The sequence below is a fragment of the Syngnathus leptorhynchus genome, chromosome 11, assembly GCF_054491065.1.
Source record: "Syngnathus leptorhynchus isolate UIUO chromosome 11, UIUO_Slep, whole genome shotgun sequence".
Classification (NCBI taxonomy): domain Eukaryota; kingdom Metazoa; phylum Chordata; class Actinopteri; order Syngnathiformes; family Syngnathidae; genus Syngnathus; species Syngnathus leptorhynchus.
The window spans coordinates 5532713-5555938 of NC_141205.1; the positions used below are offsets into that span (position 1 = coordinate 5532713).

The 23226-nt window shown below is 42.9% G+C and overlaps 1 protein-coding gene across 2 annotated transcripts in view; it reads right to left on the bottom strand.

Moving 5' to 3' along the window:
• Window positions 1-422: 422 nt before the first annotated feature.
• prickle2b (prickle homolog 2b) overlaps window positions 423-23226 on the bottom strand; it is a 44090-nt gene continuing 21286 nt past the window's right edge. The window contains exons 1-8 of one of the 2 annotated variants that reach the window (XM_085924914.1): window positions 13527-13934; window positions 7864-8047; window positions 5611-5724; window positions 5276-5413; window positions 4997-5200; window positions 3825-4011; window positions 2520-3395; window positions 423-2451 (exon numbers count right to left, since the gene is read on the bottom strand). In XM_085924914.1, the coding sequence (XP_085781040.1) occupies window positions 1529-2451; window positions 2520-3395; window positions 3825-4011; window positions 4997-5200; window positions 5276-5413; window positions 5611-5724; window positions 7864-7995 (2574 nt within the window). In that variant the 5' untranslated portion in view covers window positions 7996-8047; window positions 13527-13934 and the 3' untranslated portion in view covers window positions 423-1528. Of the gene's footprint in view, window positions 2452-2519; window positions 3396-3824; window positions 4012-4996; window positions 5201-5275; window positions 5414-5610; window positions 5725-7863; window positions 8048-13526; window positions 13935-23226 lie in introns of those variants that run through there. The other variant, XM_085924913.1, reaches the window with a different exon arrangement.

The window sequence follows — 23226 nt, forward strand, 5'->3', positions numbered from 1 at the left end:
ACGCTGCAGTTCAGCCACAAACCTCAACAGGATAAACAGTACAGCAAATGGGTGGATAGATGTTTAACATTATCCAATACATTAAAAGCATTTCACAAGCTTGACGTCACCATATGGCCTGTGGATGTTTTGAAGCCTCCTGTTTGGTTTGGCAGATTAGGCTTTATCATCTGGGTGCATTGGGACCACACGAGACCACAATGGAATGACAGGGTGGAACTGCGGTAAAGCACTTTTATCTGTGGTTGTAAATTGTCAATCATGTGGTAGCCATGCCCCGACAAACACCCCTGTTTCCTACGTAAACGTCATTTATAAAAAGATCAGGCTGTGAGGATGAGCATTTGACAGCGTCTTGATTTAACGCAGGTCACACCCTGCAGTGCTTGAACAAACTTTTCAGCACACTCAAATGATCAGACAATATTTTTTATTTGATTTCAAAACAGGATTTTACAACACAGATGGTTTGTTAGCAGGAGAATAAAATGGCATGGCTTGTTTAGTAGCAACTGTAGAAGGAGACCTGGAGCAAAGAAGTTCTTTAAGAGTGAGTTTGACAACTATGCAAATTGTTGAAATACAAAATCCCAGTGTGCTCAAGTTCCAATTCTTAAGCGCTGATGCAATACAACCAAAGATTTGGTTTCAAATGCCATCTTGCATATATTACCAATCCAACTCTACATCAAAGTCCACTGCGGATTATTATTCATGTATGCACCAAACTGCTATGCTGAACAGTCACGCACTTGTTTGACACACTCGAGAGGAAAACACAAGCTGTCAATCGAACTAATGGCTGAAATAATCCTCTATTACAAATGCAGAATCAGGTCAGCCAAGTCTCATGTTGACGCTGTTCGTCTTGTTATCTACTGTATATCTACATATATTTAATACGTACAAAATATAAAAATATGAGGCCTCATTTACAACCATATTTACATTTACGACTTCATTAACTTAAGTGAAATTATTAGTTCATTTAGCTATGTACATACTATCAGCCAAATACAACAGCGCGGCCTATTTGGGGGAAAAAAAAAGAATCACACCATGAAAAGCTAAATTGTACCAAACAGACTATATGCATTTAAAAACATTGCACATCAGCTTTAAAAAATAAAAATATTGAGTCGATAAAACTCTGCATGAGAGAAAAAAATTGGTCACTGGTGAACAGACAATTTTAATCAGATGTGGCTTTATGTGTCCCTTGATGTATTTTTGACGCTGATAAAAAAAATCTGCTTGTTTTCCAAGCACATCAGGTTTTTGAGATATTTTATTTGTTTCTAAGTTTGACCTATAAAATTTTGTGTAATACAGACTTTACTATGGTTTTTATTTTATAGCAAAATGTTGAGCAATCTGATTAATACGACGACAAACAATGCTGTGTTTCACTCTTCACGACTGCAGTTTGCTACTGCCTATTGCTCAAGCACTCTATAAATGAACTTTATCCATCTGTTCTCCAGATAAAAAAAATGAGTCGACTCAAGCTGCGGCACAAAGCAAAACGTTAGGAAATAATGCAGTTCTTGCTTTTCCGCCGTTTGTGCGTACTCAGCTGCGCACTGCGGTTGGTTCCTCCCATCCCGCTGCTGTACTTGTGGACCAGCTCCTGATTGCTGAGGTAGCGCATCTGGAGGGGTCGGGGGATGGGCTCCCCCAGGAAGTAACCTTCGTCCTCTGACTCAGACGATGACGAGCAAGTGGAGCACCAGTCGTCATCATAGTCGTCCCAGGAGTACTGATTCAAGCCCGTGCGTCGCCCGGCTCCGGGGTTCTGGAGCGATAAATCCGACGTGGTCCTGGGGCACTGCCGAAACAGTTGCGGTTGGTATCTCCCTCCTCCCGTGACTCCAAAGTGCTCCCTGGCGCTCCTCGGGGGAGGAAAGCGGTCGTAATCCTCTCGAACGTGAAGCTGCGGTCTTTCCTGAGGTCTCACCCTGCGCTCGGCAACCAGGTTGAGAGCGTTTTCTGAGCGAGAACGTTGGGATCTTCTGGAGCGGTGGTGGTGGTGGTGGTGCCTCCGTCTCTGAGGAGTTTCCTCCGGCACTTCAATCCTGACGCTCGCTCCTCTCACACCGCTTACCCTGCGCTCACTTATGGGTGGCAGGCGGGCAGCGTTGGCGCTGCTCACCAGACTCGTTCTGTCTTCCTCCTGGTAGGTGAATCCAGGAGGTAAATGAGTGGAGCTCCTGCTCGGCCCTGCACCGGAGGGATCACAATACTGCAACTGGTACTGAGAAGACATGGAGGGATTGATTTCCATGTAGGGCTGACCACCGTTGACACGGTGAAGGGAGTCGGAGCTCTGAAACTGAACGGAGGAGTTCAGGGTTTTCTCCGAGACGTTCATTCCGGGGTCTTTGCTCAGATCAGGCATGGAGAAACGTGACAGGTGTTCTTGTCGCTTCCCGCCTCCTTCGGCAGATTGGCCTGCGCAGTACGAGAACATAAGAGTTGAGGTCATTTCACTGGAGCAGGAGAAAAGTGTAATCACCCACCTGTCGTGTTGGATATGGGCAAGCACTCCATGGATCCTCTCGGGGTCTGCTCGAGAGGTGTCAGTTGCTCGGTAAAGTTAAGTGCGTTGATGGGGTTCCTGCTTCTGGCCACTTGGGTGGCTGGTGGAGGAACAACATCTCGGTCCCTTTGAAAGCCGTGCAGACTGATGGAGCGTTTGTCTGCAGAGAATCCGCCATTGTGCTGGGACTGCTGAGATACCTCAGGGAAACTCGTCTGGGTCCTTAGCTTTGGGCCATAGAAATCATCTGGAGCTGGCTGTTGGAACCACATCTCGTTTAGAGAGTGACCTTTCAGAGCCGAGATTGACGGTCTCTTTGGGCCGCCGGTCTCTTTGACCCTGTGGTCTTGCTGTTGATTATTCTGCCCGGGGCATGGCGGGTTACAGGACGTTCTGACATTGCACTGGCTGAGGAGCTGCAGAGGGGTGGGGTTAGCCGTCGATTCAGCTTGGGAATCCAATTTGTAGCCATCGACGACATGCTTCTGGTTCTGCCAGGCAGGTGGCTCGCGTGTCAAACTGGGGGTTTGACTCGAGAGACTCAGTAGGTCCATTTGTAAAGACAACGGGTCCACCTCGCCCAATATCGCTTCCGTTTGCCCTCCGCTGCCACTTTTTGCTGCCTTGGAGCTGCGTCTGGACTCTCTGGTGGAGCGAGCGCTCTGAAAGGCGGAATCTGAAGAGTCCGAGCCATTGGGCTCCTCGCCCAGACTGCAAGAACGGGAGCAGAAGATTTGACCTTGCTTGGGCAGGAAGGGTCGACCCAGCAGGGAGCGCTTGCAGCGGGCACAACAAAAGCAACCCTCGGAGGCATGCCAGTGCTGCCCGTCGTACGTCATCTGGCCTTGGTCAATGCCTGCGGGTAGAACACATGGCACAGAGTTGATAAAAAAGCTTGCATTTTCAAGGTCAACGTTAATTCGAGAACAGAGGTACAAATTGTCTTTTGAGAAAAACAGCAAGACTCCAATTAAATTGTACTCTGAGGCAATCTCTGTGGAATTTTGCCAGTCATGAATAAATGAAAAACTTTTTTGCCACATGGGGAGGGAATGTTTTGTTTTTTTATTGGGTAATAGCTGCCATCTGGGTTTTCAAGCGTCAGTTTTGTAATCGTTTCAGGGATTGCCTATAACACTGTCAGACGACAGCATTTATTTAGAATAATTTAAATTTAGTCCCGGTCTTGGTCTGCATTGCATGAATATATTACTTAGGTAGGCCTGATAGATAAAAAAAATCGTTGTGTTTTTTCTCCTCTACATTCCGCTTCTATACTGCGTACCAATATGTTCTCCGCAGGAATCACAGTACTCGGCGTAGAGGGATTCAAAGCAGGAGCAACAGTACGGCCTTCCATCCTTCATGATGTAGCGCTGGCCCCCGAGCACCGTCTCGCACTCGAAACAGCAGAAGTGCTTCATGTGCCAGTGACGGCCTTCGGCCTCGGTGCACTCGTCCGCCAAGATGATCTGAGAAGGGACAAATCCGAGAAGATCTTAGCCTACAGAGATGAAGCCTCACTATCATTGACAAAGTCTGGTTTTCACAACACACATGCTTTTCATTCCAACAGATTAGTAGAGTTAGATAGTGAATATGTGAGAGGCTTGTTTGGGACTTGTTGGGTATCAATCTCGCGGGACTCATGCCCATCTGTTCCAAACATGTTGGGGTCAGGCACAGGGAAGTTCACATGAGGTGCTAAGTCTGCCCAGTTCTAGGATGACGATGTTCTTTTTTATTTTTTTATTTTGTTACACCAGGCCAGTCCCTTGATGTTGCGAATCATGGTTTGTTTTTCTTGTCTGGGGTTAAAAATGGAAAACCACGAAACAAAATGTGCATGGAAGCGAGTGCCAAAATAATCTTTCAAGTTTACTTTTCATTTCTTCAAGTGGGTCATCTGAATTAGCTGCGAATAATCCATGTCCAGACAATTAGACAGCAGACTATGCCTTTTTCTCTCTTCTGTGGTGTGGCCAAGGGGGAGAACATTTATCAATCATTCAAAAGGACTGTTGAGTGTGTGACACAAAAAAGACATTGTGCAAAGATGCGGGTCCGCGTGGATAATGTCTTTGTGGAACTATCAGTGATAATACGAGTTCCAGACAGTGTTACTAAATTTTCTTATGGTTATTTGGCAACCATAACAAAATACCAAAAGAAATTCTTAAAAGCAAAATTAAATACTTGACAACACAGTTTTAGGGTCAGTTTTGATCAGATGAGTAATCGCATTTGATTGTGATTCGTCATGGACAAACCATGTGATGTTTATTTCATTTATTTCTTTTAAGCAGCTTCGACTTTAAGCCAGATGTGCATTTGAAGTCAGAACAGTGTCAGTGTCCCCCATTAAGTGAGAGAACTTTGTGTTAATTGTAGAGTTGATGGTTTCACAATGTGTGCGTGTGAGTAAAATCATATGACAGCAGTTTAGTGCTCTGCTACCTCATCGCAAGCTGTGCAACGCGGCTTCAGCCTCTCGGCGTGGTGCCGGCCGCAGTAGATCTTCCCGTCTTGATAAAAGTAGATGAGGTCCACAAGGAGCTCGTTGCACATGCTGCACACGAAGCAAGCCGGGTGCCAACACAAGGCGTGGCCGGCGCGAGATGCAAACACTGCGATGTCGCCGCCGTTGATCTGGTTGCCACACTGACAACAGATGGGAGAGGAGATGATGTCGTTTTCATGTGTGACTTAAATGTTGATATTAGACACACATTCTACCTGTTCGCAGATGGCTCCCGTCATGGTCACGGTAAAAGGCCGGACGTTGCCACGACCGAGGTTTTCCCGTTTCCGTTGGTTGCTAAAGAGCTTAAGCTCTCGTTTCTCCTCGTCATCCAAACTGTTGCAATAGCGCACCTGAATATGGGACAATAAAATGGTCGGTGTCACTTCTCTTTTACCTTTAGGGCATTTACTAAGCATTACAGCAAGGAAAGATTTCATAATTGGTTTTCGGCTAATGGAATTTCTGTCTTGTCTCCCTTGCCCTGAAGGAGGGAGGAAGGGTGAGATGGCTGAAGGTAGTGGGGGAGGGGCTCCGTTTGGACTCTCACCTCATTGTCGTGGGGCGGCAGCTGATGGAGGAGCTGTTTGATACGATATTTCTCTCCCGGGCTGTTAACATAGGGCACCTTGTCCTCAGGGAGGGAGCTGTAGTACTGATGCACCTGACAAAGAAATGAGAGGATTGATTGGGATGCTGCTGACAACCATTTTTTGTTGTGGTCAAATTACTCCTAAAGGCTGTTGTGCGGTTTCTCCTTTGGCCATCATTTTACCACATATCTGGTTTTCTTTTGTCTGTGTGTGCAGAAATATTTATAAACTACCTGATGACCGCGTGGGTTATAAATTTTGTGAATTTTACGAACCCTGACAAATATTCAATTAGACAAAATCGCTAAGCTCTTTTCTATCTTACCTTTTATTTTTGCCATTATATGGTTGGCTGCATGTAGCTATTAGCTAATTTTAAAAATCTTTCGCCTAGAGTAGAAAAAATTGATTTAAGACCAGGAGTGACTCGCAGTTTGATTCATGGGGCATAGACTGAACGTAATCTTGCCTTTCTATCTCTGGTCATGGACAAAGGAATGTATGACTGACATGTCACATGTGTGCGCCCCCGCACACGTGGATAAGAAGTGATTAACATATATGCACGTACAGTAGAGAAGTAGGTGTAGAGGAAGCAAGATTAATGTTAATCTGTCCATTTCAAATTACCAGGACATTCTTTGCATTGCACTGACTGTCATCTGCCTGTTATTTATGGTACTCTCATTATTGCACTGTAACTGGGGGTCGAGGTATTACGGAGGTCAGGCACTCAAACATGAATGAGAGTTGCTCCAGGGGGTCAACTTAAAGGGATATGAAAGAGGTAAATAAACATTACATGTAGCATAAGAGGATCTGATGGCAGTAGTTATAGTTTTTGTGACGGCTCCAAAGCAAATCATTGGAATGGAAAGGAGATCAATACCATTGACTTCGTCAGGACAATCTTTACAACCCATCTGTCACATGAATGGATCTACTGACTCCAGAGTCTATTAGTTACATTCTTGGCAAGAAAGGTAACTAGATTCCTTTTGTGGCTTTGCTTTTGTTGGCTTCAAATGTTGTTGCAGAGGTGCGTTCAGTAGCAAGGCCCAAAACATAACGTTTTCTCACAAGCGGAGAAAATGCTCATACTACCAGAGGAGCACGCATGACACATGCTTCCAACAGCAACAACAACAGGGTAGTATTTGGGAGGTTAAAGGCCCACTGCCCTGAGGATAAGATCTGAACACAGATACCGCTCACAGAATACACACCCGATTGCGGCGAGAGGCGGGCGGAACAGCTTGTGATAATAACTGTAATCAAAAACAGATGAAACTAAAGACAGATCACAATTTCGATCAGTACCGAACAGTGTTTTGAACGTTAAAACGACAGGAGTGACTCCTTCGGAGGGTCAGACAAAAGGAGAAGACTGCTTAACAAGTGATGGAGGTGGAGACACCATGTTAGGTGTTATAATGATCACCAGGGAATAAAAAAAGATTAGCAGTCTGGTGAAAAGCCATTCCCTAAAAATACAAGGGATGTACTTTTTGTTTGCGTACTAGCACCTTGTTCGTTCGTTCATTCATTCGTATTATTTATTGTAGCTATTATAAATAGAAGATATGTGAAAATTTTAAAATTTTCACTCTTTGGGCAAATTTCTCCTCCATTCTTATAAATCTTTTATCATTACCACCGAATGGGAATAAAATGTGTTAATCATTCACCAGGTCAGGTTCCGCTTTGGCCTGACTGCTGGCAAAGTCACAATCCCCGAGACATGAGCCTAATTGACTTCAAGGTTAGCCATGTGACCCAAGAGGGAAATGAAAAATAGCCTCTTGGGGTGAAAAGCGATGGCTTTGTATTGACCAGTTCGTCACCCTTCGCTCATCAACAAAAACAAAATGGCTTCCATAAACACTCCTCCCAGCCAATAAATCCAGAAACCCTCCTCAATGAAGTAATTGGGCTGTTTAACGTGTTTGTGTATCACACGAGCTTAGCTGCCGTCGCTGCAAGGCCTCATGAAATTTTATGCAAACATGTTTGCAAGCAGGATGGATCGAGGGACTGCGGGAGCTTTGGAACCCTTGTTATCATTTAGCCCGCAGGCTCAGCAAGCAAAACTGACGAACTATCATGGAAACGAATAGTTCTTGTGTATTAAATAGCTAATGAAGTTGCTGTCGAGTGTATGCAAAAGCAGATGGTTGAAGATTTTAAATGTGTGTTGCGGTGCACTGTACCTGTTCAGGTTTGAGTCCTGGTGGTACCCAGGCGTACTCCTCCAGGGCGCATCCGGAGTCATCGTCCGAAGTCGAGTTCCTCTGGAAGTCGTACATCAGCTTGGTGACCGTCTTCTCCATTTCCACAGGCATGGCGGTCACTGCATGCTCCTCCCGGCGACACTTACAATGCACACAGATCTTCCTAACGTGAAAAAAAAAAAAAAGAAGCTCCTTTAAATGATGGCACTGGACACATTACAAAAGCAAAATAAAATTGGAGTCAAAAATAAGAACTGTCTAGATGATCTAATTTATGCAGCTCAGCTTTGTGGCGTGGAAACATTTTTCATTTGAGCTCAGCAATTCAGAGGGAACACCATGAATTTGGAAACATACTCTTTAATAAATCACTGTAAGGATGGGTTCATCAGAAACAAGCAGATACAAAAGAAGTGATTTTAGGTCCATGAAACAAGTTGTAAATTACCAAAGGGGGAAAAAATAGAGTCCTATTTTGACAGCCTTTTTATAGAAGTGTGAGGAAAATCTAATCATCCCACCTACTTGGTCGTAAGCGCAGCTAAGCCCCATTGATAATTCTGTAAATAGCCTTTGACTTTTTCTTAAAACCAGATGGGGTCTTTACTCACAAGGAGTGTAAAGTCCTCTTAGGTCAAAGGTCAAGCCTCCCACAGTACACTCACAGTAAAAATGTTGAGGCAGTGCATACAATGCTTAACAACCCTCTGAGGAGCTCAAGAACAAGGAATAATAGCAGAACGAAGCCAGCCACGATAGAAAGCACAATTGTGAACACAAGAACATGATTAACATTTCGCAGCTAGCACAGTTCAGTTAGTCAAGCAATGCAGTAAAAAAGGGGGTCAGTATGATGTAAAAAAATAAGATAAAATACCGACTCTGCCAATAAAGAAGAACTATTGGTGCCGTTAACGAATAATGTCAGCATGTAGCATAACTATGTGCTGTGTTTATTTTCCTTCCACTCATTGGCAAGTTTCCCCTGTCAAGCCGCTGCCTTATCTCACCACTTACAAAGCTAATGCAGTTATGACCACCCCATGACACTTTGCTGTGGAAACAAACCACAAAAGAATAGAAGTGAAGCAAATTGCTAGTTTAAAACTCATAGATTAAGTATTTTGGCAACTTGAAAATGGAAAAAAACGTAATGACATGATTCCCAAGTGACATTGTCAAATTTCTTAAACCCTTATTTTCAAGAACTGCATTACAATTAGAGATTAGCATGAAACTATTGCTCATTGGGAGATTGGGTCTTAAAAAAAGAAATCATATGAGCCACCTTGACTGACTGTTTACGCAAAATGGGGCGAGTCGCATACTGTACAGATTGGCTTTGTCCTTGAGGCCCCCCTAAGGCAGCAAAAACAGGGAGACAATCTCATTAACGTCCCAGACGGACGCCTACTTGTCTGACTGGAAGAGCTGACAGACACTCAGCACACTGTATGAAACATACTGACTCTCGGGTGGTCAAAGATGTGCCTGAAGCGTCGATGGCACATTGCGCACAGCTGCCTGAGCCTTACTTATTTGTATCTTGAGGTTTTATTTCATCCCCGGTGTCCGCTTAAATAAAAGCGTCACTGTAATATGTCTCAACTTGTCATATGGCACGTGAAGGATACAAACAGGTCAAAAGTTGGAGTTTCTCAACAGCATGTAGATGGAAAGGCAAACCAAAAAAAAAAAACATCTAGAAGTAAACCACCAAATTGCCAACTGCACTTTCCGTCAATACTTCAGGCTGTGATAAAAAGGCAAAACAAAAAATTGCCAAGTTATTACAGCGGCACAATTCAAAGCAACCCGACTTTCCTTCTATGTCATCATTTCTAATTTAACGCAGCTTCGCCGTAACAGAAAAAGAACGCGCTTCAAAAGACAAAATAAAGCAGCAAATGTGAGGACAAAAGAACAAGTCAGCCCGCCTGACAGCATGTCAAGTGGTCAGCTGTTTCTATTTCTGCCTTGGGCTCAGCTTTGGGCCTATATACAAATATAGCCTTGAAGAACCTGAAGTCAAACATTTCACGCTGCATTCCTTCTTGGAGCACATACACCGGTGTCCTCCTGCCCCCCCACCAAGTTTCTTCCAGAACTTCTGCTTTCAAAGAGTACAATCTACTGAATATATATTAAAAAAAAAGAAGAAATCTAATTACAAATACATGGCTCAAGATCCACCCACGTTACCTTTATCAATACACAAGCCTCCCACCAATAAGCCCCGCCTCCGTGTGCAGATGTTTGATAAGCATCCTCCAGTGCTTCACCTGGCAAATATCTCCTCACCACATGAGTTCTGGCAGAGATCCTGACAACCTCCCGAGGCACAACGAAAGCCCTGCCCCCCCTGTCTGTCCTTGTGATTTACAACAGTTTTCACGCACATGCTGGGATTTCCCCTCCACGGAAACTAGATACCAGAGCTTCCTCTTGTAATCTGCATGATTTCAATTAGCAAAGATTTGGATAAGTCAAGCACATCCCTGACGCCTCATAAATGAATCAAGTGAAAATCAGGAAAGTGTGAAAAGTTTCCACTTTTAAATATGAATGAAAGTATTTGGCCCCTGGGAAAATGTTAAAATATACAACCCTGGGATTTATGGAGTGTAGATGACATTCACAGAGATTATGAATTTTCATGGCACTTCAAATCAGTGTGTTACTCTTTGACTCACAATTCTCAGACCTTAAACTTGCCATTTGGAAGCCTTCATCCTCATTGATTGTTTACGCCGGGCATGACACGGGGGTCACTTGACACATGACCATTCATGAGAGCGAGTCATTGAAAAGACCGCCTTGCTCTCCAACCAACCTGCACCTTTTCACAAAACACTCAAGTGACACCAGAAAGAGAGAACCCAAGTAGATGAAAACGGAAGTTCAGGAATGAGAAAGAGAGATTAAAAAAAACGTCTTACAAAGACTTTTAAGATGTGGGAGGGGTTGAGTCAGTACTCTCTGCGCCCATGTTGATTTTGGTTCAATTGCTAATAACTACCAGAAAACGGCTTATTCTCAGTTGAACTATTTAATGGATGTCAAAAAGATTAACACGCAGCTGTGCGGCCTTTTTCTGCCAGATGGGGAAGAAGGTCTGTCCTCTCCAAAACAATCTTATACTGTCTGTGTCGCGCCCACGTAGGAGCGTAGCAAAACCTCAACGATATGTTGGGATCTTTCTGTGTGACCACCAGGTTCATCTTGTGAGTGTGCAAGGATGCAGAAAAATAGGAAAATGCAGAACCAGGAGCATTCTTTGTGACATCTATTCAAAAAAAAGGCACATTTAGTGCTCTACCTTGGAAAATAAGATTTGACCTATTTAACTCAAGTTTTTAAAACAGCCTACTCCAGCTCCAGTTTTAATCGAGTCTTCTTTCACAATGAATCTCGAGTAACTCCCATAAGCTGTTTTTTCCATATCAGATGAAAATTGCAGATTCAACTGGCAGACTTGTGCTCAATGACAAGCAAAGAATGGAGAGAACATGACCTACATGCACACCACAGCCACAACTTTTCACTTTACTCTGTTTTGTGTTTGCTATATAACTTGTGAAAAGAAAAGCAAATCTTTCCCCTAACACCTTTATGTTAACATTTCTGTCCGAAGAGACGTCACTTGATTTTGTCACGGTTAAACATGACTGGAGGTGTTCCTGACAAAAGTCAGTCTAGACAAGGACGACATTTTCCATTAGCTGCCAATTAGTGCGAGCCAGATGCAGCGTGTTCCCGAAGCCAGTGATTACTCTACCATCTACTCGTCATAACTCACGACTGAGGGACAAAGTTCCGTCCTCTTATTAGTTGTCTAGCTCCGGGACAACAGCCTAAACAAGATGCTCAAATCAAAACAACCAACCTCAATTAGTATTTCAGATGTAGAGCTCATTAGACAAACAATCAAGACTGAGCAAAATGGGTGTCACATCATTTAGACACATTGTTGTAAACCGGTCAGAAAAGAGGCATCGTGTGCTGAACTGGAGTTGAACCGTGCCATTCAGTCGGACTCGGGTTGCAGTCAAGGCAGCTGCAGTCACCAAGAACGTCTAATAAAGGCACCACTGCTAACAACATGACATTTAGGACAGAGCAACAACCTCAAGAGATAGTTCTTAAAGCCAAGCCAATCAAGGGGTTTCACTTAGTTGTAACATTATAAAACTAAATTTATGCTCCATGACACTAAGTAAATGATGAAGACGCCGCTTTAAGCTGGACCATCTCGCCTCTATTTTATAACTGTATGTACAGACTTCACGGGCCCCCTTTGAACATACAGTTCTATGGTTGTTCCTTGTATATTTGGAATCACGGGTTAATCATGGGTCTTTGTTACAACTGTAACATTCATTCAGCCATTCATCCGCCAAAGCGCACTTTCAAACTATTCCAAAGTCCTAAAAACTGCAGTTGCATTAGAATTGAAGGACTCCATAATGCGGGCTCCTAAATCTACTAAATTGTTTAACATTTTCAAATTACAGACGGGGAGACCGGTTGTTAGAGCGCCTTTTGGCAAATTGCAACTTATCCAACTGAATCCATGTTAAAGTGGAAATCCAACTGTATAATGAAAACACAGCAGTTACAACATGCATTCTAATAACAGAAAGAATATTTTTATATTGCAAAACTCATTCTCTCAGTGTCGTAAGGTAAACGTCTCTTCACTCCAACTCAGATTTTTTTTCTCTCTTTTTTTTAGTCACGGCTACATATTACCATTGAGCCCAAACTCCATGACTTATTCATTGAGTGCCAACTCGCTCGATAAAGTGAGAACACTTGAGGTGGGAACAGAGGGAGTCACATAAGCAGCTTCCAAGGAAACCTCACACCACAACAGGCTTCAGACTCCCTGCTAACTGCCTGCCAGAAACAGATGCATCAAACAGAAGCCACTGACTGTGGGGTCCAATATAGTAATGAAACACTGAGGAGGGAAATATCACAGAATATCCACTCCAGTCAGCAGTTGGAGGAGACAATGCAATGACCAGGGTTGAAATGTAGCCAAGAATCGTGGAGGGAATTTGGGGGCTGCAGCTCTCAAACCTGCAGAGTGCATCGAGCCACATCGTGCGACTCCGGCCAATTCGTTCACGTGCACATATTTAAATCCTAACAACTCATTTTATAATTATCGGCATGCTATGTCATTTACATATTTAACGAAAATAACAAAATAAGATAAAATCGACGGAGACAATAAGCACATTGAATTTTAATCCGTTAGTGTTCTTGTTGACCCAGCAAGCATCTCCAGTCCATATGGCACAGAGGCTGCACAACAAAAGACGATGCGGCTGCAAGCGCACGGTGGCTTGACCAGCGCGCTCCAGGGGGAGGGGATGAGATTGGATGGGCTGGGGTGGGTGGGTAAGGCAGGGTGAGAAGGGGGTTATTATAAACCAGTGAAAACACGTCTACTCTGGGAAAGCCGGAGCTTATATGTTTTTGAACTAAGAACATCCTTGACGCATGCAAAATCAATGCAAGTCTCCAAAACTGTCAAGGACATAACATGAATCCTGATGTGTTCAATTCGGAACGTCCAAATCCTCCCTTCGCAGTCCAAACACATCCAAATTCAAACACGAAAAAGTGCTTACCTTGCTTGTTACTAAGTGCGTCTGGGTGAAGCCAGAGTCCTGACCTCGGCACTGAATGCTTTCAAACACGTCGGCCACATCGCATCAACTGGATTTGCCACAACAGCCCCACTATTACCCAATGCGTGGTGCCACTACATCTATCCACTGTGCAAAAAAAAATAAAAAACAAAGTTTAGTCGGCCGTCTTCTGCAAACACATTGGAGATTCCTGCCAACGAAAACAGTGGAGGAGCCAACTTAGAGCGCGTCAGAAAGTCCCAATTTGCAGAGCGCAGCAAATCCAGAGAAGGACAGAGATTCCTATTTGCAATTTCCACTTCTGAAATAAAAAAAAGCAACTGAAATATCCTGCGTATGGTTTAACAGCGTCCGTGGTCCGAGAGACGATTTACGCAAAGCCTCCGTTCGTGGAAGCGCACCGCAGCCACTGGAGCGTCTCCGCTTAACAGCGCTTTAATCGGCAAGCAAACCCAAGCTAAATAAAACGACACGATTACTTCCCGTTTGCACCTTCACAATAAATGTGTCAGCTAGAACTTTTATTGTGAACATTTTCATTGTGGATATTTTTTTTACAGAATAAGTATTGACCTTTAAAATTTCTTTTATACTACTTTTAGTATTACATTTTAATTTGGAGCATCAGGGTTCTAATTTCTGATCCAGTCTTCTAATGAAGAATTGCAATTTCTCCTCATGCATGTCTTGGTTTTCTCCCACATTCCAAAAACATGCTTGTTAAGTGAACTCTCTAAGTTGACCATAATTATTAATGTGAATTATTGTCTTGTTTACTTGTGCCATGCAAATGGCTGGTGACCAGTGCAGGGTGAGTGCCAGCTCTCACCCCAAATCAACTGGGATAGGCTCCAGCTCACCTGCGACCCTACTGAGGACAAGTGCAATAGGAAATGGCTGTAGGGCAGGATGAATTCTTTTTAAATGACGTTTGAAGCAAAAGTAGCACATTTCCTGCAATAGTCTGGACGTTCTATAGTTAACTTGACACACATCCGCCCATTACACACGCTTGCGCACACGCACACTTTACTTTCCCTCCTGGCTAGTATCCCGGTGTGATGTCAGCAAGTCCATGTCCCAAACACTGGTGAAATTAGCGGCGTAAGCTCTGAAAAAATTTGCATGCGAATCCAACTATTTTCCTGCATCAAGAGCCCCAAGGCAAAAGGAAAGACTTTTGAGTTGTAAGGGTAACCACAGGGTGCTTGACCCGCATGGGGGAATGAGGAGGCGAGTTTCTGTAAACAAAACAGCTGTTTAACATAAGAAACACATTTTAGCTGGAAAAAGGACAAAAGGCTTACCCACCAATGAAACTACAAATATCAAGTCAAAATCAGGGCTTGATGGTTTAAAGGGGTGGGAAGTCAAGTCAAAAATGTATTTACATGTTCGGTGCATCCTCACTAGATTTGCAAAATATGAATTAAGCAGCAAAATCCACCCAAGATTTCTGCTCTGGAATCCTCTCTGACATACGGCTGGCAACACTCAACTATCCTCTTACCCTCACCTCATAATTGTGGCCCCTTTAAAAATACTACAACTTCAATTACAGTTTAGGCAAACCTCCAAGGCTTTCCACGGGCCCAAGGAGCTCAAAGCACCAATGTCCTTTGCGTGAAGCAACCACAGAGCTTGCGGTCAGTCATTTTGCCAATGAGTAATTCCATTTTTCCAAATAAACATTTAAAATTTTACAAAAAGGAAGAATAGAACAGTCTTGAGGGTCTACAGATAGTATTGGCTGACATGTTTGAAAAGTCTTCTCTGCCTGGTAATTTTAGACAGCGTGCCAAACTGGGTTACTCCCTTCTGAAGCAAGCAAAATCATAATCGGCTCTATCAAAGTGCAAGATGTTCAACATCATAAATATGTTTTAACATAAGAATGTAAGAAAGCCGTCTTATCCAACAGACATTACTCAAGTAAAAAAATCTGACATATATATATATACAATCTGAAAATCCCTTCTGATAAATCAGTAACTTTATCTTGATTTGAGATGACACCACAATTCCAACATTGGCTCCCTGACTTGAATATACTTTTTGAAACACAAGTCTTTGCTTTCATGTGGCAAATGCTGATGGCTATCACCCGAGAATCAACATACAAGGCAGCTGGGGCTAACCCCAACAGCTGATAGCCAAGACATGTTGAGAGGGAGGGACGTCCTGTCCTCAGCTTTTCTTGCAATGCCAAGAAAGATTTCTCATGGAAAGTATTTTAGTATTTACATTTATCCAAATCTTGTCCAGGTCTGGTTGCAATTTTGTTCGATCTGCTTCAGGGTAGTCGAAGCAGCCAAGACGTTTATGGCGACATGATGTACCACCAAGCAAACTGGGCCACATTCTAAAGCAACCTGAACTGTCCAAAATAATTAGGGGCGGAGGAAGAATAAAAGTCCTGATAGTTAAATGATTTTCAGATGAAGTGATTCCGTTTCTCCACCAAACACAGAACCATAACGCTGAGTGAAAATGACCTTTCTGGGGGTTGGATGGCGTGGTTTAAAAAAAAAAACAGCTTAACTATCCCGCTGCCATAACTTATTAGTACTATGGTCCAACTTCTCTACACAGAAAGCAGATTTATTGAAGTAGCCGAGGGCTCTCTCACTTTAAGCTCCTTTCGAACCATGTTCGAAGCAGATAAGTGACCATTATTCAACCCATGTTGAGCATTAACTGGATTAATTCTGCACAGCTAGAGGGATGAAATTATATTCATCAAAAGAGAGGGAAGTAACAAGGAAATGAGGAGAGCAATTGAAAGAACTTAATGGAGTTGGCTAAAATACAAACCGGAGTCTTGCGACGGTGCCGAGGCCTGCACAAGTCATTAAGTCACGGTGGGAAAATTTGAGGGAAAGGACATGTGAGAGAAAGAAAGAAGTAATCTGGACGGTTAGTTTCCAACATTATGAGCCAGTGCAAGGAGGTGACCTTGTGGCATGTTGACTCAAGGGGGCTTGATCCATTTCGAGCCCTCAAGGCTCACTCACATGAAGAAAAAAACAGCCACAGTGCTTCCATCTCGGTACATCCATCGAAACATCTACCTTCAATGCAGACAGCTCCCTCCTGGGCGTCAAAGCTCAATTTCAAACGTGCTGTGCCCAACCACTGCTTCTGCCTTGTCACAGAATTTTTCAGAGTTCTACTGTTCCCTTGGAACCCCCCAAAAAACAACACGAGGTCACACTCTGTTTAGAAAAGGAAAATGGTTGTAAATAGGAAGGTTAGAATAGAAGCAGCGGGATATGGGGAAAGCCAAATAATCAGAAAGAACAGTAAGTGAAAAAGTTGTCTAAAATATAACGAAATAAAAAATGATGAACTGTGATGTTTTTCCATCAGCTTCATAAATGAATTACAGCTCCCACACTTGTCCACCCTTCTATCTGACTCACTCCACTCAGTCAGCCTTCCTTGACATTTCTTACCTTCCCGTTGTGATCATGATGTGGTGTGGGTGGCAAATCTCTGTGAGTCACAACTTTTCTTGCTTTTATATAAAATAGAAGAACCAAAAAAAAAGACTGATTTTGAAAGGGTAACATTTTGAAGTCCAAGTGAATTTACACATACTGGTACATATTGACGAAGACATGATAGATTTACAGATTTGTCATTAGCTTCTGATTTGACGACTGAACAAGTAAAAATATATCAGCAGAACTTCCCAACATGCTTGGATTCAGTGAAATAAATTCCTTCTTTCCTTATTGTGTGATTACATTCTAAATTGAATGTCATGAAACCACGTGGCGTAAATTGCTATTGTTTAAGGCAATAACGCTTTCGCAATCCCCGGTTGAGGCTATGATGGGTACCGTACAGAAACTTTTGTAAGGATTCAAACACACAGACACGTTTGGGGCGGGATGTGTTTTAAAAGTGATGTCATCTGGAAACATTGTCTTGAACACAATCCCAAGAAAATTAATGAATAGTCACGTGACAATTTTCTATATTTGGAAAGTGCAAATTGTCCAGATTCAATCGAACACCCCCTTTTCTCTTTAGACTCCCGTCTGCCTGAGAATGAGTAGCTGTTTGCCACGTCATTTACCAATGCCCTAGCCCCAACCTTGGTTGTCATGGTAACAAAAGCCGGGGCCCAAAGTAACTGACCGTGTCGCGGTTTATTCGCCTTACTGAAGTACAGGCATTGTGTGTTCAGTTCCGGGGTTCTCATTCTCTGTTGTTTGTCTTCATGGGTGCTGTCTTTCGCCCAAAGTGAGCTGGGATAGGCCCCTGTTTTTTTTACATTTTTTAATTTAACTAATGGGAACCATTATTTCTAATACATGGGGGAGTTTAGTTTCTTGTTTTGACTGTAAATGAATTCAGTGATCAAATAAACAGTGCTTACTCTTGACCGGCAGTCAGTCACATCACTCCATACCATCATGCAACAGTCAGGTTAAAGCTTTGCCTTCCAATCCCTAACCTCCACGGACCCTGTGAAGACCCCTGGAGGTGAGGGCTTGGCTGGCTAAGGCGAGAAAATTGCTTGTTTCCAGTCACGCTGTTTGGATAAACAGCATTCGCAGACGACAGAGCTTAGTACCATAACTGATTCGATTGAATCGCTTCAGAATGGATGACTCATCCAATACTGGTCAGACAGTGATAAACAGAAAAATTAAGGGTCAGGTGCTAAGTGTCAAAATTATTCCATGTTAAACAAAATGCACTGCTTAAAGTCCAACATTTTGTCTAACAGTAACTCACTCTTTGAATGTGAGCCTTCTTATGGAAGTGCAATCCATCTCCAACAACGTTACAGTCGCTTCTCAAAGTTGCCTTTTTAAGGCATGGCCCATTAGGAGGAACTGAAAGAGAGCAAGGACGGGAGAAAGTAAATCACCTCAGCCCATTGCTGTTTACAGACCCGGCTGGCTGGCTTGCTTGGACTGCTGTTTATTTGAACTGTGAACCTCCGTGTGCGGTGTGTGTGAAAGGAAAAGTGTGTCCAAAACAGAGAAAGAGAGAGTGTGTGTATTGCAGAGCAGAGCAGAGAGAGAGAGAGAGAGAGCGAGCGAGCAAGAGTCTACACAAAACCCAACGTCTGGCCCTCCAGTTTCTTTCGCACAGCGAGTTCATTTGCCCTGCGGGCTCCCGGCGCTCCTCCGGTTTTCCGAACCACAAACGGTCCTCTGTGTGGGCCAGTCAGGGGTGCACAACTCAAAAACAGCCTCCTCACACCCGCCGTGGCTCTCCAGACACAATAACGTCCTTCTGCTGACCCTCACATGACATCACACCCTTATTCATCCAAACAATAAGGTTGAACTGGAATCGGCAAAGCCAAGCGCACACATGTGCAAGAATGCATGCGACCGAATTTGTGTCAGTGATTACAAAACCAAACCAGAGCTGAGGTGAGGACACATACTGAGGAGATAAACACACTCATATGCGAATCCTAATCTACTGTTCACGCACAGAGCGGGTATGTGGGGAAAAAAGCCTTTGAGTATTGCTTGTTAAATTCGGTTTCCAGGTTCATTAGCACGAAATGGAAATAGAAAGTAGGTGAGGATAAAGAATCTACTAACTCACGGACCTTAAAGAGCAACTTGGATACAGCAAACAATTGTTACAAAACCGAATTGACAACATTGAAAATAAAAGCCAGTTTCATTCTCCCGATACATAGAGAGCTTGTTAGTGAAAAATGGACTATGTGACCACAGTGGTGCTTTCAGGTGGAGTTGAAGGATATTCAATAAATGCTCAAATGGCTTTCATGGCTCAAGTTCTGTGTTTTCCATTCACAGGGGCGATTTAAAACTTTAACGGCCACAAGGCTGAATCCAGTATGAAAAAGAAAGAAACCTAGTTTGAGTTGATGGAAAGATACCATGTTGACTCATGCCAGCTCAAAAATGTCCAGTATTTCTAAATGACAAGGCATTTTTTCTATCACTGACTTTTAAGATTCAGCACCGATTATTATTTTAGCTAAGTTTCGCCTTTCTAGCTGAACTCTGTGTATGTTTTGCGGTTAGCGGCTGCACTTAACTACAGACTTTTGAGTCGGATAGAAACACCCAGAAACAGTGCAAACAAACAATGATGCAAGTGTGCACGTGCCAAGAGCTCAGATGGACACAGCCGTGCAAAGTTAAAACGATGCCAGTGTCTTTTTTAAAGGCTTCTGTTCTCGGAAAACCCGTCAGCTACGGGTAACGTAACACAGAGTGACGTACTAATCTGTAAAAATGCACCCCTGATACCCGCCATGTCTAATCTCATCACATGCACCGCAGCCCGAGTATGTGTTGTGCTCGTTCTGGCTCCTCTCTCGTGTCTGGGACGGCACACCGGTGAGCAAAGTAAACTCTCCACAGGACGGCCTATGTGCTCGTGTGTTTTCATCACAAGACGTAAAGTTGATGGGAGAGTGCCAGTCAGACTGCCATTGCTGCTATTCAACCCACCAGAGAGAGAGAGAGAGAGAGAGAGCAAGCCCTATAAACTGATCATAAAAGTCACAGAGAACTGGCAAGGTAAGGAAAGATAAAAAGGGCGTGTGAAAATCAGGCCTTTTGAGACAAAACATGACATGCAAACAATGAGGAAGCAAAATAAAGAGTGAAACGTCAAGCTAAATCTTCCAAACCACATTGGAATAATCTTTCAAAATTATTTTTTGAATAGATGCATTTTAAGATTGTCTTACAATACATTTTTATACTATGTGGATAATATGTTTAATATCTTGAATAATAAATGACAGTTTTTGCCTAATAGTCATGCAGCACATTTTTATGAAGGCATTGGCAGTGATTTTTGGAGACAGGGCAACTAATGTCTTTGTTTAGTATAATCTGGCCTCAAGGCTACATCTTTGACATACACATTGATTCTTTATTGATCTGGCTTACTTTGCATTTAGCAGATGTGATAGTTTGCCCCCTACCTGTCAATCTGAATCCCCCAAAGACCAAATATGCGACCCTGAGTTCAGTGAGATTTAACATCAAGAGGCTCCATTGATTTCACATGAAAATCAATTGATCCTTATAGAGAGAGACTCAACTTAAACAATATTTGATCAATGCCAATCGGCAAGGCTCAGAACACCAAGCCCTAAGCAAACAATAACAAAATTAAGTTAATGCCTAAAATTTCCCTGGGGATGTATAAATAAATTGATATACAGTATTTAAAAACATTTTCTGATGACACAGCACACACATTTCAGGGTGTAGACAGCACAGGCCGCAATATTTGAATCCTTCACATCTGGGATGCATTTTAGCAGCCATGTGCAATGTATTACTTTTTTTTTTTTTTTTTGTCGAAGGAGTCAAGCTCAAGTCTGTAATCTGTTGATGGGAGTTGATACAGACTATCCATTTTCTGGTCTGTTGTTGCGTCAGTGTCATAAGCATGAAGAGGAGCAGACAAAGACCAACTGACAGGTTATTCAATTTATGTGCTGCAGATAGATTGACATCAATAAAAATAAATAAATAAATAAATAAATAAATAAATACATACATACATACATACATACATACATAAAAATAAACTAAAATTAAGTGAGAAGCCAATGGTTTATACATTAACAAGTAATCCAACAAGGTCAGTGCAGCTCTCATGAGTAGCATACATTATGCTGCTCAAATCCTCAGCAGTAATTGACTTTTTTAGAGCAGAGGGGTGAAATTCGGCACTCTCTTGATCGACAGGGTGAGTAAACTTTAGAGATCCTGTGTCGACTGAGGACTGATCACCATCTAGCGGAATCCTGCTTAACTTGATAAAAATGTAAAGTAAATCGTATAAAAATGTCCACTCTCATTACATGTCATTTTTATTCTTATAACACCATTCAGCAGCACTTATAATGAGTAGCATGACTCCAAAGCTGCCAGCATCAAACACTGAGCCATGTTTTATAACCCTTTATGACTAGGGTTATAAATCCTAAAAGGCAAACAAAAGTAAAATGAGAATTTATGAAATAGCACTAAAAGAAGCCCTCCCAATGGGCAGTAGCAGTCTGCTCGTGACTCATAACGATGCCAAATGGCTTTTTGTGCAGAGCGCTAACCATGCGGGCAGCGGTGGTGAGGCTACTGGCCAAACAGCCACTTGTTAGGTCTGTGGGATTAGACCGCCACATGTCTGCCTGGACTCACACGCAGCTCCACCTTGGTCTACACTTCCGCTAAACCTCAGAGGTTTTGTGAAATGACCAGTGTAGTCACCCTCGCCCCCTCCCATAAAAAAAAAATAGGAATGGGTTTGTAATTTGAAAGTTTTGTGCCAGTATGTCACATGTACCATTATAAAATAATATTTTCAACTTGACGTTTTTTTTTTTGTCTCAAAATTTCCACCGACTTAATGAGTTGCAGCAGCCCTTTAGGTAACACAGGCTAGTAAATGTTTTGTGTCTGGAGAAGGATGAAATATGTATGTATGCATGTGTGTGTGTGTGTGTGTGTGTGTGTGTGTTAACGTGCCTCCATGGATTCTGAACTACATTACATTCGATTAATGAATTGCCCGAATCTGTTTCCTATCATGACATATGCATGCTTGTGGGTGGGGCTCGTTCGCCGCATGTAGCGTTGCGCAGGGCTGCGGTTTAACTACCATGACATCAGATGGAGCATTATTTTAAAGAGAGGCCCAAACAATCTCCCAGGATGCACTTGAGCTCACAGAGACAACCGTGCAGTAAACAAACAGACGGCATCCAGGAAGTAAAGTCTGTGTGAATGGGATGTTGTGTGTGAGTGCATAAAGATAGAGAAAGTCAGCAACAATTTGGAGGTCATTGTCCAGCTTCAAAGGATGTGCAGCCACCGCCGCCCCACCCCCATCACACGCCACGCAGCCACACAAAGTTTTACGATAGAGATACCAACAGGCACCAGCTTGGATGGAATGATGGATGGAGGGGCAGAAGGGGGCTGGGCAAAGAAAGTGCTCGAGAGGAGAAAGCCAAACTTTCTCTCTAGCTAACATTGACCCAGTGCAAACAGAGGAGCCTTTCTGACTTGGAGGTGGGAGGGTGGGGGGCGCTTTGGGGGTTGGCACTAGTGACCACTTTTACACCTAAATGTCACCAGCATTGGTGTTAGTGGATATGTTGGAGGTTCCGCTACAAAAATAACAGATAAAAGTGAGAAAAGTGGAAGGACGAGCAGAGTGGAGGGAATGTATGAAGACATAACATTTCCCATTTGATTTAAAAGGCCGGACAGTGGGTGTAAAAAGATAAGCGCCATGGCCAGAGACTGGAGTTACTCTAATCTAAAGACTGTGGGAACATTCAGTGGTAGTGTGAAAATCTGGGACTTTCCACATAGGAGTCACAAGTATTTGTAATGTACATATAAATGCAGAACTTGATCCCAAGTTTATAAAAAAAAAAAAAAAATGACTTAGGCGTTCGACTAACGCTGTCAGAGAAATAATAATTTAACAATGTCTATTAATCTGCTGCAGTTTAAGCAACATGGGCATTATAAAGTGATTTATTTTTAAATACAGTTCCAGTAGTCTTAATCATTATGTGCAGGTGAACCTAATGTGGCCGGTAAATGTTTATTTACATGCTAAATTCCAGCACACTCTTCATCATCTGCAGTATTATTTTATTTTTTATTTCCTTTCATTTGTCAGTTTTTTTCCCAGC